At 44.3% G+C, this 14,071-nt stretch overlaps 1 protein-coding gene across 4 annotated transcripts; it reads right to left on the bottom strand.

The window, feature by feature from the left end:
• Window positions 1–6,855: 6,855 nt before the first annotated feature.
• LOC115173354 (uncharacterized) lies at window positions 6,856–13,310 on the bottom strand. Of its 4 annotated transcripts, XM_029731357.1 has the most exons (9): window positions 12,883–13,310; window positions 12,575–12,679; window positions 12,354–12,420; window positions 11,990–12,143; window positions 11,669–11,705; window positions 11,251–11,561; window positions 7,558–10,561; window positions 7,289–7,370; window positions 6,856–7,123 (listed from the first exon to the last, which is right to left on the bottom strand). In XM_029731357.1, exons 1-9 carry the CDS (start codon window positions 12,898–12,900, stop codon window positions 6,975–6,977), a joined length of 3,927 nt encoding a protein of 1,308 aa, XP_029587217.1. In that variant the 5' UTR covers window positions 12,901–13,310; the 3' UTR covers window positions 6,856–6,974. The 4 variants fall into 4 exon arrangements, with proteins under 4 accessions (XP_029587217.1, XP_029587214.1, XP_029587215.1 ...); XM_029731354.1 differs by having other exon boundaries at window positions 12,575–13,310; XM_029731355.1 differs by having other exon boundaries at window positions 12,360–12,420; window positions 12,575–13,310.
• Window positions 13,311–14,071: the final 761 nt, after the last annotated feature.

The raw sequence follows: 14,071 nt of genomic DNA, 5'->3' as shown, positions 1-14,071 counted from the left end.
CATTAAGAAGCTCTCTAGCAATGACTTTCAGACTCAGGCAGAAGAGGCAGTGAGTAAAGTGCTGATGAGATCCAGTCATTCCTTTATCACACAGATCAGCCATACTGGTCTTCAGAAAAGTCTGCAGGCTGGCTTATCATCTAGCTCGCCATCAGAGATTGCCTCCATGTCCTCTCAGAATACAGCCCCTGGATTAGTGGAAACCTTTGTCAAAGGAATGGCGACTATTTTCCAGAAAAATGAGTCCACTGACACTGTGCTCCTGGAAAGAAGTGGGAGAGTTTTGCAGTGCTCCCACGGGGGCTCCCAACTGGATGATACTGAATTGAGTGTTCAAATATCAGAAGAGAAGCTTTGGTCAACAGCTAAGACCATCTGCGTCAATATGAAGAACATACTTAAGGATTTCTTCACAGGGCTGAAGCCATCCGGATCCGAAAGGACAGAAAATGCTTCTTCCAAAGAGACCCTTGGGGAAATCCTGGTTGCTATCCAGAGTGAAATCTCAAACTTAGGGCGAATTAAGGATTCCAGGGAGCTCCTTCAGATCAACGATATGGTAGGAACTATGCTGAAGGAGGTTGAGAAAAGTGAGGATGACAGTGAACAAGTCTGCCAAGACATCCCTAGAACCTGTTCATCTTTGTCCACTTCTTTAAAGGGTCGTAGTTCCTTGTCTAGCTCTTCAAAGGGTCCTAGGTCAGAGTGTGAGTTAGAGATCAACCTCCCTGGCACTCCCATCCCTGACGAAGTGCCTTTTGATCTGACCTGCCCCATCGTCAGGAGCTCCTGCATCGACACCAGGGACTCTAAAATGCCAGAGATTTCTACAAGTGACCTAAGGACAAAGATGATGGCACACACAGATGAACCCCTGCATCGTAACAGTCCAATGACTGACAGCAGCCGACCACCGAGTGCTAAAGCCTCTTTTCGATCCTCCACTACTCCATCTTTCACCAGCAAGGGAACCTCTTTGGTACCAAAGGGAGATGGGATTGACATTGAAGAGAAGGAGGTGAGCATCCCCAGCAGCTCTGGCCATCTGAGGGAGCTCTTAATCAGCCCAGACATCAGCAGTGCCACTGCATTCCCACTGCAGTACTTGATGGACTCCAGCAAAGATGATGTCATCTGTTTGGTCACCGTACTGGTGATAAGGTTGCTATCGAAGATCAGACCCTCAGCCCTAGATGGACCCTTCCAACAGGCACCAGACATGACAGAAACATCTCAGCAACTCATCAGACAAGTCCTGTCTGAGTTCTGTGCTGCATCCAGATTCTCCAGGACACAGGAATATTCCCAGAACCTGCACATCCACAGGGTGTTCAGAGGTGTACATAAAAACTTGATGGAGGAGTTTGGCTCTTATAACACCCTGCAAGCAGCTATTTCCTCCCAGGGCCCTGCATTTGACAGAGTCCTGGTAAAGTCCTTGACCCAGCAGCTGGTACAGGGACGCAAGGAGGCGTCAAGACCAGCTTCTGCTGCAACAAGCCCAGCAGACCAGGCTGAGACAGAGAGGGGGGCTGAGCAGAAAGCAAGAAGGAGCTTCCTTTGCTTTTCAATGACCAAACTCAGGATCAACTTCAAGGTATAGCAGGGAGTTAGCATTTGTTTTTTGTTCCAGTTAGGTGCTGATGTTATTGATGTGGCTATGATAAGACAAATATATGAGATAAATATGTTTTTATTCATCACTAAATTGATGCCTTGGATTCAGAAGTGTTCCATTTATTTATTATTCATTCTCTGTACCATTCTCTTTACCTTTCTCCTGTTAGCGTTCCAAGAGAAGAAACAAAAAGGACTGCCATTCAGTCCAGGAACAGAATGAGATTCCTTCTACTGATGGACATTGCATAGGTAAGGATGTTTTAGAGCTCTGCTATAGCTTGTAGTTTTGTTTAGGTGTGTGCTAGAAACATAGACTATGCCTACCAAACTCATTGCACTGTTATTTATCAAAGTTATTGTACTGTATTTCTCTCTCTCTCTATCTCTCTCCCCATCCATTTCTCTTGTGTTTCTAGCTCCACACATTGAGGCTCATGGTGCTGAATCTCCAGTTGGAGAGGTTTCTCCCTCCATATCTCAGCCTATCAAAAAACAATCCTTGATTGTCAGGGTCTTTTCAGCAATGATGAAGCCATTCAGGCGCTTCACCAAGAAGAACCTGTAACCTGTTACGCTGCATGAAGAACTACTTTTGTAACAGCAAGACTTTTGACAAGAGGAATTTCTGCATGTCTACCCTTTCAAAGTCTATTTGATCAAATAAATGCAAATTGTTTTACAAGTGTTTTGGATGATTGGTAGCACTGAAGCAGCTTTTCTCAGAGAAATGCACTAGTTCCCCCTTGGTTACACATTTATTGTGCAGTTTTTGAGTTGGCAGGACTTGGGGCGGCAGATAGCCTTGTGGTTAGAGTGTTGGGTTAGCAACCGAGAGGTTGCTAGATCAAATCCCTGAGCTGACAAGGTAAAAATCTGTTGTTCTGCCCCTGAACAAGGCAGTTAACCCGCTGTTCCTAGGCTACCACTGTAAATAAGAATTTGTTCTTAACAACTTGTCTTGTAAAATAAATCAAATAACCAGAGCTTGTCTCTAATACAATAGTTGCTGCATAGAATGTCAGATAACCAGATGTTCTCTATTAATTTAGTTAGATTGATAAGGGCTTATTAGCAGCAAGGGGAAAACACATAGAGGAGAATTAGCTATCTGCAGCTAGATCAACCCCTGAGATGTTTTCTGTATGTTGAATATATAAGCTCCAGCAGTTGAGAGTGTATGTCAGAGCAAAAACCAAGCCATGAAGTCGAAGGAATTGTCCGTAGTGCTCAGAGACATGATTGTGTCAAGGCACAGATCTGGTGAAGGGAACCAAAACATTTCTGCAATATTGAAGGTCCCCAAGAATACAGTGGCCTCCATCATTCTTAATCGGAAGAAGTTTGGAACCACCAAGACTCTTCCTAGAGCTGGCCGCCATGCCAAACTGAGCAATTGGGGGAGAAGGGCTTTGGTCTGAGAGGTGACCAAGAACTTGATGGTCACTCTGAGCTCCGGACTTCCTCTGTGGAGGTGTGAGAACCTTCCAGAAGGACAACCATCTCTACAGCACTCCACCAATCAGGCCTTTATGGTAGAGCGGTCAAACAAAGCCACTCATGCTATAATGTGGATAAACAGTTACTTGTCTAACAGAAAACATAGGGTGTTCTTTAATGGAAGCCTCTCAAACATAATCAAGGTAGAATCAGGAATTTCCCAGGGTAGCTGTTTAGGCCCCTTACCTTTTTCAATCTTTACTGACGACATGCCACTGGCTTTGCACTGTAAATGTACTCTATAAAATATAAGAATACTACATTTCCTGAACGTATTCTTCTGGTAACATGTTGTAGCCTGCATAGGAACTAGAGGCCCAAGTAGCACAACACTCCACAGCAGCTCAATCTGCCATGCTTTAGATCTTGATGCATGCCCCTTATATTACATAATAACAAACATAATTAGCAATTCAAAAATGCTCTATTCTGAGAACTACTTTTAATCACAGAGTGGAAAACATAGAACCCTACTGTGTGGATCACAATTATGGGTGTATTCTGGAATAAGACAAACCTATACAGTGAGGGGAAAAAGTATTTGATCCCCTGCTGATTTTGTACGTTTGCCCACTGACAAAGAAATGATCAGTCTATAATTTTAATAGTAGGTTTATTTGAACAGTGAGAGACAGAATAACAACAAAAATATCCAGGAAAACGCATGTCAAAAATTTTATAAATTGATTTGCATTTTAAATAGGGAAATAAGTATTTCACCCCCTCTCAGTCAGAAAGATTTCTGGCTACCAGGTGTCTTTTATACAGGTAACGAGCTGAGATTAGGAGCACACTCTTAAAGGGAGTGCTCCTAATCTCACCTTGTTACCTGTATAAAAGACACCTGTCCACAGAAGCAATCAATCAATCAGATTCCAAACTCTCCACCATGGCCAAGACCAAAGAGCTCTCCAAGGATGTCAGGGACAAGATTGTAGACCTACACAAGGCTGGAATGGGCTACAAGACCATCGTCAAGCAGCTTGGTGAGAATGTGACAACAGTTGGTGCGATTATTCGCAAATGGAAGAAACACAAAAGAACTGTCAATCTCCCTCGGCCTGGGGCTCCATGCAAGATCTCACCTCGTGGAGTTGCAATGATCATGAGAACGGTGAGGAATCAGCCCAGAACTACACGGAAGGATCTTGTCAATGATCTCAAGGCAGCTGGGACCATAGTCACCAAGAAAACAATTGGTAACACACTACGCCGTGAAGGACTGAAATCCTGCAGCGCCCGCAAGGTCCCCCTGCTCAAGAAAGCACATATACATGCCCGTCTGAAGTTTGCCAATGAACATCTGAATGATTCAGAGGACAACTGGGTGAAAGTGTTGTGGTCAGATGAGACCAAAATGGAGCTCTTTGGCATCAACTCAACTCGCCGTGTTTGGAGGAGGAGGAATGCTGCCTATGACCCCAAGAACACCATCCCCACCATCAAACATGGAGGTGGAAACATTATGCTTTGGGGGTGTTTTTCTGCTAAGGGGACAGGACAACTTCACCGCATCAAAGGGACGATGGACGGGGCCACGTACCGCCAAATCTTGGGTGAGAACCTCCTTCCCTGAAAATAGTTTGTGGATGGGTATTCCAGCATGACAATGACCCAGAACACACGGCCAAGGCAACAAAGGAGTGGCTCAAGAAGAAGCACATTAAGGTCCTGGAGTGGCCTAGCCAGTCTCCAGACCTTAATCCCATAGAAAATCTGTGGAAGGAGCTGAAGGTCCGAGTTGCCAAACGTCAGCCTCGAAACCTTAATGACTTGGAGAAGATCTGCAAAGAGGAGTGGGACAAAATCCCTCCTGAGATGTGTGCAAACCTGGTGGCCAACTACAAGAAAGGTCAGACCTCTGTGATTGCCAACAAGGGTTTTGCCACCAAGTACTAAGTCATGTTTTGCAGAGGGGTCAAATACTTATTTCCCTCATTAAAATGCAAATCAATTTATAACATTTTTGACATGCGTTTTCCTGGATTTTTGTTGTTGTTGCTCTGTCTCTCACTGTTCAAATAAACCTACCATTAAAATTATAGACTGATCATTTCTTTGTCAGTGGGTAAACGTACAAAATCAGCAGGGGATCAAATCCTTTTCACTGTAAATAGAGTTGGAGTCTAGGTGTGTATGCACAAAGCCACCTCTTTAACCACTCTTCAAAATATTTGGCAGCCTTTGAGATGGAGAGCCAGGAGAATGAGTGACAGAAGAAGAGTCTAATAAAAGCATGGCTTCTCTCCCACTCCTGCTCACAGCAGCAGTGCAGTGGAGTAGCTTCAACAGCCATAGGCCCAGGGATTTCACATCACATTCCATGATGCAATGCAGAATACGGCTTCACACAGAACAATCACCAAACCCATTAGATAACACTTCGCACATCACAGCCAAACATCATGTATCACATGAAGAGGCATGTGTGTTCTCCGGACGTGATACTTTGTCATGGACCTTCAGTTTCGATCTTCGCTCTCTCTCTCTCTCTCCCTCAGCTCTCTCTCCCTCTCCCCCACCTCTCTCTCTCTCTCTCCCACCTCTCTCTCTCTCTCTCTCCCACCTCTCTCTCTTTCTCTCCTCCACCTCTCTCTCTCCCTCTCCCCCACCTCTCTCTCTCTCTCTCTCTCTCTACCACACCTGCTGTCTCGACCTCTGAATGTTCGGCTATGAAAAGCCAACTGACATTTACTCCTGAGGTGCTGACCTGTTTCACCCTCTATAACCACATTATTATTTGACCCTGCTGGTCATCTATGAAGAACGTTTGAACTACAGTACTTGAAGAACAATCTGGCCTTAATGGTCATGTACGCTTATAATCTCCACCGGCACAGCCAGAAGAGGACTAGCCACCCCTCAGAGCCTGGTTCCTCTCTAGGTTTCTTCCTAGGTTCCTGCTTTTCTAGGGAGTTTTTCCTAGCCACCGTGCTTCTAAATCTGCATTGCATGCTATTTGGGGTTTTAGGCTGGGTGTCTAAATAAGCACTTTGTGACAACTGCTGATGAAAAAGGACTTTATAAATAAATTGTACTGATTGATTGATGATTGATTGTATGAAATGGAGTAGCATATATCCATCATGTAAAATGAACAATGAGCACTGTCTCCATGGAGTATAGCACTGCAGCCTTAGGTAATATATATTTGTGTGCTGCATAACATTATCTCACATCACATGCATGGCAAGACATGATTGACGTAATTAGATGCTCTGGAGAGATCCCACCCTCCTTCCCCAACACATGTAGAATGCTTAGAAACCACCAGAAACCAGTGAAATGGATCAACAGATGTGGTTTTATCTCCTCTCAAGGTCTGTTGATTTACAGTATCTCAGAATCAGGAACTGTCATCTAACTAAATTAATAGAGAACATCTGGTTATCTGACGGTCTATGCAGAAACTATTGTATTAGAGACAAGCTCTGGTTATTTTTCTTTTTTTACAAGACAAGTTGTTAAGAACAAATTCTTATTTACAGTGGCAGCCTAGGAACAGTGGGTTAACTGCCTTGTTCAGGGGCAGAACAACAGATTTTTACCTTGTTAGCTCAGGGATTTGATCTAGCAACCTCTCGGTTGCTAACCCAACACTCTAACCACAAGGCTATCTGCCGCCCCAAGTCCTGCCAACTCAAAAACTGCACAATAAATGTGTAACCAAGGGGGAACTAGTGCATTTCTCTGAGAAAAGCTGCTTCGGTGCTACCAATCATCCAAAACACTTGAAACTCTTGTAAAATAATTTGCATTTATTTGATCAAATAGACTTTGAAAGGGTAGACATGCAGAAATTCCTCTTGTCAAAAGTCTTGCTGTTACAAAAGTAGTTCTTCATGCAGCGTAACAGGTTACAGGTTCTTCTTGGTGAAGCGCCTGAATGGCTTCATCATTGCTGAAAAGACCCTGACAATCAAGGATTGTTTTTTGATAGGCTGAGATATGGAGGGAGAAACCTCTCCAACTGGAGATTCAGCACCATGAGCCTCAATGTGTGGAGCTAGAAACACAAGAGAAATGGATGGGGAGAGAGATAGAGAGAGAGAAATACAGTATAATAACTTTGATAAATAACAGTGCAATGAGTTTGGTAGGCATACTCTATGTTTCTAACACACACCTAAACAAAACTACAAGCTATAGCAGAGCTCTAAAACATCCTTACCTATGCAATGTCCATCAGTAGAAGGAATCTCATTCTGTTCCTGGACTGAATGGCAGTCCTTTTTGTTTCCTCTCTTGGAACGCTAACAGGAGAAAGGTAAAGAAAATGGTACAGAGAATATATAAAGAAATGGAACACTTCTGAATCCAAGGCAACAATTTAGTGATGAATAAAAACATATTTATCTCATATATTTGTCTTATCATAGCCACATCAATAACATCAGCACCTAACTGGAACAAAAAACAAATGCTAACTCCCTGCTATACCTTGAAGTTGATCCTGAGTTTGGTCATTGAAAAGCAAAGGAAGCTCCTTCTTGCTTTCTGCTCAGCCCCCCTCTCTGTCTCAGCCTGGTCTGCTGGGTTTGTTGCAGCAGAAGCTGGTCTTGACGCCTCCTTGCGTCCCTGTACCAGCTGCTGGGTCAAGGACTTTACCAGGACTCTGTCAAATGCAGGGTCCTGGGAGGAAATAGCTGCTTGCAGGGTGTTATAAGAGCCAAACTCCTCCATCAAGTTTTTATGTACACCTCTGAACACCCTGTGGATGTGCAGGTTCTGGGAATATTCCTGTGTCCTGGAGAATCTGGATGCAGCACAGAACTCAGACAGGACTTGTCTGATGAGTTGCTGAGATGTTTCTGTCATGTCTGGTGCCTGTTGGAAGGGTCCATCTAGGGCTGAGGGTCTGATCTTCGATAGCAACCTTATCACCAGTACGGTGACCAAACAGATGACATCATCTTTGCTGGAGTCCATCAAGTACTGCAGTGGGAATGCAGTGGCACTGCTGATGTCTGGGCTGATTAAGAGCTCCCTCAGATGGCCAGAGCTGCTGGGGATGCTCACCTCCTTCTCTTCAATGTCAATCCCATCTCCCTTTGGTACCAAAGAGGTTCCCTTGCTGGTGAAAGATGGAGTAGTGGAGGATCGAAAAGAGGCTTTAGCACTCGGTGGTCGGCTGCTGTCAGTCATTGGACTGTTACGATGCAGGGGTTCATCTGTGTGTGCCATCATCTTTGTCCTTAGGTCACTTGTAGAAATCTCTGGCATTTTAGAGTCCCTGGTGTCGATGCAGGAGCTCCTGACGATGGGGCAGGTCAGATCAAAAGGCACTTCGTCAGGGATGGGAGTGCCAGGGAGGTTGATCTCTAACTCACACTCTGACCTAGGACCCTTTGAAGAGCTAGACAAGGAACTACGACCCTTTAAAGAAGTGGACAAAGATGAACAGGTTCTAGGGATGTCTTGGCAGACTTGTTCACTGTCATCCTCACTTTTCTCAACCTCCTTCAGCATAGTTCCTACCATATCGTTGATCTGAAGGAGCTCCCTGGAATCCTTAATTCGCCCTAAGTTTGAGATTTCACTCTGGATAGCAACCAGGATTTCCCCAAGGGTCTCTTTGGAAGAAGCATTTTCTGTCCTTTCGGATCCGGATGGCTTCAGCCCTGTGAAGAAATCCTTAAGTATGTTCTTCATATTGACGCAGATGGTCTTAGCTGTTGACCAAAGCTTCTCTTCTGATATTTGAACACTCAATTCAGTATCATCCAGTTGGGAGCCCCCGTGGGAGCACTGCAAAACTCTCCCACTTCTTTCCAGGAGCACAGTGTCAGTGGACTCATTTTTCTGGAAAATAGTCGCCATTCCTTTGACAAAGGTTTCCACTAATCCGGGGGCTGTATTCTGAGAGGACATGGAGGCAATCTCTGATGGCGAGCTAGATGATAAGCCAGCCTGCAGACTTTTCTGAAGACCAGTATGGCTGATCTGTGTGATAAAGGAATGACTGGATCTCATCAGCACTTTACTCACTGCCTCTTCTGCCTGAGTCTGAAAGTCATTGCTAGAGAGCTTCTTAATGCTCTGAATCAGACTAGTAGAGGACTGTGTGATTCTGACACTCTCTTCTGAGCTCAGTTGAGAACATTGAGTACTCACACTCAAGTCTTCATTGGGTGAGGGTGACTGGGAAATAGTATAGTCATCAAGCTTTGATAGGACACCATCAACAAGCCAACAAGCATCTAGGGACTCATCAGATGAACTGACAACGGCCAAGCATTTACTCTCCACTTTTGATAACTCTGACTTGTAGATGGAAAAAACACTGCTAAGAACTTCTTGAGTGCTGTTATCCAGATTGGAGAGACAGAGAGCTGGTATTGGTTGGCTCTCACTGGGAACTCTACTAAGTTTGGTGCTGGGTAACTGGACCTCAACAGTTGAAACAGTTGCCTTTTCCAGGGTGTCTGAAGACTCCTGAAGAGAAGCATCCTTAGCCACACCTTCTTCTCGAGCGGATAGAGTTAAAAGGTCCCTCAGCTTTGCTCGTATAAGGCCATAGAGTGTGCGGGCTGGAGAGAAGGTTATCTTCTGTGAAAACCCTGTTTTGTGGCCATTTACAGGAACTGGCCAATCAACTGCTTCACATTTGCCTTCAAATGATGCTATCGTCTCCATGCCTCCCACAAATGCCTTAACAATCACTGTGGCAGTGGAGCTTACAGATGTCAGGGCTGTGCAGCTGGTATTCAGGGGAGCTTCAGTAAGGCTAGGAGCAGCACTAGAAGGCCTAGAGGAAGGAGCCACGCCAGAAGAGCTGCTGACTTTCCTTGTAAGGATGGTGCTCACCGCCTTGAGGGCTTTAGACTGAAAGTCGGGGCTAGAGAGGGTCTGAAGCTTTCTGGACACCACACTGCTAGAGGATCCAGTCTCTTTGAGAAAGTGAGTGGTCCCTTCTTTCCCAGATGGACACTCAACATCAAGGTCACATTGAAGATTGGTCAGAAATTTAGACCCCAAGATTGTCATCTTCTTGGCCAGATCCAATAGGATGTTGTAGTCCTGTGCCATTTTGTCCATTGTGCCGACAATGGCATTCAGCACATCATCGGTCACAGGGTCCATGAGGGGCTCGATAAACCCTACCCACTCTGGCTCAGACGTTTGGCTCTGTAGCTCGGCCAGGATCTGCACCGAGGCTACCCGAATGACCTCCTTGCCTGCTGCTATGTCCTGACTGTCCATAGGGGGGCAACTCCCCGAGCTGGCCTGAATGGCCACTGAGAGGCCAGAGTTAAGCTGGTGTACTACCTCCCCCGCGATAGCATAGCTCAACTCGGAAGAGCTGGAGGAGGTGGGGTTGGAGTGACCCTCAACCAGGGATATCAGGAGGCTCTCTTCCGTTACCCCAAAGAGAGCTTTCAGAGGCTCCTCCATGAGGGGAGCCTCTCTAGTTGCTGGCAAACTCTGCAATGAGGTCTGGGAACTTGAAGATAAACACACAATCACCACTTATGCCATGCAAATGTGACCAGCCAGCTGGTATCTAATCTGGGTCATTAGTGAGCTTGAAAATCAAATGAGAGCAATGATGGTTTACTTCTCATACCACCGTAGTTCTAGAAGCCTAAAGCCAACTGACACGAGTTTTGCCAGATTTTGTTGTTTGTATGACATCAGAATATGATTAATTCTGAAAGGCATGTACCTACCTGATCTATGTATTCATAGATTACTTTACATTTACATTAGATTTAAGTCATTTAGCAGACGCTCTTATCCAGAGCGACTTACAAATTGGTGGAAAGGGGGATAACTAGTCAGTTGTAAAGGGAAAGGGGGATACCTAGTCAGTTGTAAAGGGGGATACCTAGTCAGTTGTAAAGGGAAAGGGGGATACCTAGTCAGTTGTATAAGGAAAGGGGGATACCTAGTCAGCTGTAAAGGGAAAGGGGGATACCTAGTCAGTTGTACATTTACATTTAAGTCATTTAGCATTTATTTTACTTCATGGCTAACCCAGTTAAAAATTACCTTCACCTGGACCCACCCCCTCAGTGGCAACATTTCTGACCAGAACTTCAAACTACAAGGTATGAATTCCAAGTTAATAATTTATGATAAGTATGGGTCAGGTCTTGCAATTATTAAGTTGAAATATTGCTGTGAACATACCTCTTAGGCGACCAGCATGGTGATGAGGTTCTGCGAGTGGATTTTTGGCGGCACCCTGCACTGCCATTCCTCCTCCTCTCCTTAGTCCAGTAGTTCATCTCACTGATCAGCAGCCTTTTCTCTCGCTCATCCAGACTGCCTAAGGAATCCTCAGACCCTGTCAGAGAGCACTGGGATTCTGGGGAGGCTGCCCCACTCCTCAGGTCCACACCCATGATACGAGCTAGCGCTGGTAGGAGAATGCGGAGGGCTGTCTGGGTCACGACCTTAACAATCTTCAGACACAGCATGGAGAGCTGCTCGAATGTGAGCTATGGCCAACAAACAGAGTAATGTTTCTGTCAATCAAGCAATTCCATGACACCATTCCCTATATAGCGCACTACTTTTGACCAGAACCTTATGTGGAGAGACTTACGTTATTTTTCATGCCATGCTGAATCACTCTCCATTGGCTAGAGAAAAGAAAAGAAAGGAAACATATTTTAGCTGCACACTGGTGTTGAGTTAGTGGAGTCACTAGATAGCCATGTTAGGGAAAATAAAAGTGTATTTAATTAAGCTATTAGCAAGTACATGAGCCATTTTGTTCTTGATTTACAGGAAGAGTTAGGGGTGTGGTTACGGTGATGTTAGGGTTAGGTGTAGTGTTTGAAATCGCATTTGTGGTTAGAAGGTGCACTATGACTATAAATTCAGAGTTGTTGTATGTGAGGTTGGAGAAAGACATGGGACTTGCTCATCAGTTAGACTCCTCAGGAAGGAGAGGAGGATTGGGGCACAGCATGTCCCAATCTTGAGAGAAGGCATTAGAGTCCTCTGAGCCTCCTTCTCCAGCTGCTCAATGATAGATCCCCTTTCCCGGAAACCACACCCGGGTGTCTGAGAAGACTCTGGGAATCCGCAAAGAGAAATCTAAAGTTGAATCTGAACTTTATATCTAATTTCCTTCACCTTTAGTGATTTGATTGCACTGGACAGGTAAAAGCACATCTCTCTGCGGGCCTCCACTATATTGCTTTCACCTATATAGATACTATCTTCTCAGATCAGTGCTGATGAATTTGAACACAACCTGCACCCAACATGAAGTAATCTCGGACCTGCACCAATGCTGCTGTCCTCCTCCACGGAAGTCTTCTTGGCACTGCCACTGGACTTACGTTTAGCCTACATGACAACAGATTATAGGTCTCATAGCAGATCTAAGGTCAGTGTAGCGTCTCCTCCTAATGCTTTAAGGTTAGGATTTAGTGATAGTAAACTAATCCTAGATCTGTGCCTAAGTAGGCAGAGGATGTGTAAAGGACAGCATATTTCTTACCTTGCCTCCAGTCCTGTTCTTGTTGTTCTCATGTGTCTCTGTTTCATCCTTCATATTCTCCACAACTTTATTTTGATCATCCGGGGAATCCTCCCATTTCACGCTCTGGTGGATAAATGAGAGGTCAATAGCAGTCTTAGGTTGTGACTTCATAAAACAACTTATTCGCTCCTATTTTAAACAAAATGGCAATAGTGGTCAGATTTCAGTCCATGGATCAAACCAGTGAGACCTATTGCTGTGGTAGTGACCTACTATACTGTTAGTAATTTCTCCTCTAAACTCAAAATAGGCTAAATGAACCATACCTTGCTGTTGTCTGACATGATGTGTAGCTTATTGTTGTAGGCTATTTATAGGTAATACTAATATCTCCTTTGAAAAAACGTCAGTGAACCATCGGCAGACAACTGAAGTGAATATGAACGTCCTTGAATTATGCCAAAGCATTGTTGAATACTCGATTCCGATTGGCTGAAGCAAGGGCATTCCTCAAAGATGTCATACACACATGATGTCACAATTAGGCCTAAGTCTAATGTCTATATGAATTGTCAATGTCATTAGAAAACAGATCATAGCTTGTCAAAGTTCTGCCAAACGAAAATATTTGTAAGTGCACGTTTTTGCGTTTAATTTATGGTTTATCAAGCATCCTCATTCATCACCATGCACAAAAACGTAACTCGCTGCAATCCATTAGCTATAATTCTGAGGTTGCAAAGCTGCAAAACTAGGACATGAAATAAATTATAACCACTTGCACTTAGAATAATTTACAATCAATGACGTTCTAGGGGGCTTTAACTATTTCAGCATTATGGAGCTGTCCGCTGCATAGAGCTGACACGTTTCTAGGCGTCAGGGGAACGTGCCATGGTGCTGAAATGTTTCGAGCCTGGGCAGCACCTGGTGCTGAAATGGAGCAGGGCTCAGTTCTATGGGTATCTCATGCGGATTTTCTTGCTAGCCTATGTATAACGATACTATAATTACATTATTTTCATCCATCCGTCAACAAAAAGGGCATGTCAACGTTTCCCAAGCAATAATGCAATGAAGCCAAGCCGAGATGTATAGTTCTTCATCCAGAGGACGAAGTTCCACTGTATCATCTAAAACCTTCAGAGAGATCCCTTAAAACTGCAGAATAAATTCTCCACAGCTGTTATTGTAGCTAGGTTAATTTAGCGAGACATGGACAAATCCAACACATAGCGTTTCTACTGAGTCCTGCTTAGAGGTGACTGACTGTCATGTTGCTAGTTGGAGCGAGCATTCGCACTTCGCTTCGCTCCACAGGTAATATTACACTTCATTATATTACAACGGTTTGATTTGTTTGATCTGAGTAATTTTCCCTATTTAAAATGCAAATCAATTTATAACATTTTTGACATGCTTTTTTCTGGATATTTTTGTTGTTTTTCTGTCTCTCACTGTTCAAATAAACCTACTATTAAAATTATAGACCGATCATTTCTTTGTCAGTGGGCA

The sequence above is a fragment of the Salmo trutta genome, chromosome 34 (assembly GCF_901001165.1).
Source record: "Salmo trutta chromosome 34, fSalTru1.1, whole genome shotgun sequence".
Classification (NCBI taxonomy): domain Eukaryota; kingdom Metazoa; phylum Chordata; class Actinopteri; order Salmoniformes; family Salmonidae; genus Salmo; species Salmo trutta.
Note: the sequence above shows the minus strand (reverse complement) of the source record. Positions and strands in the feature narration are given on the sequence as shown.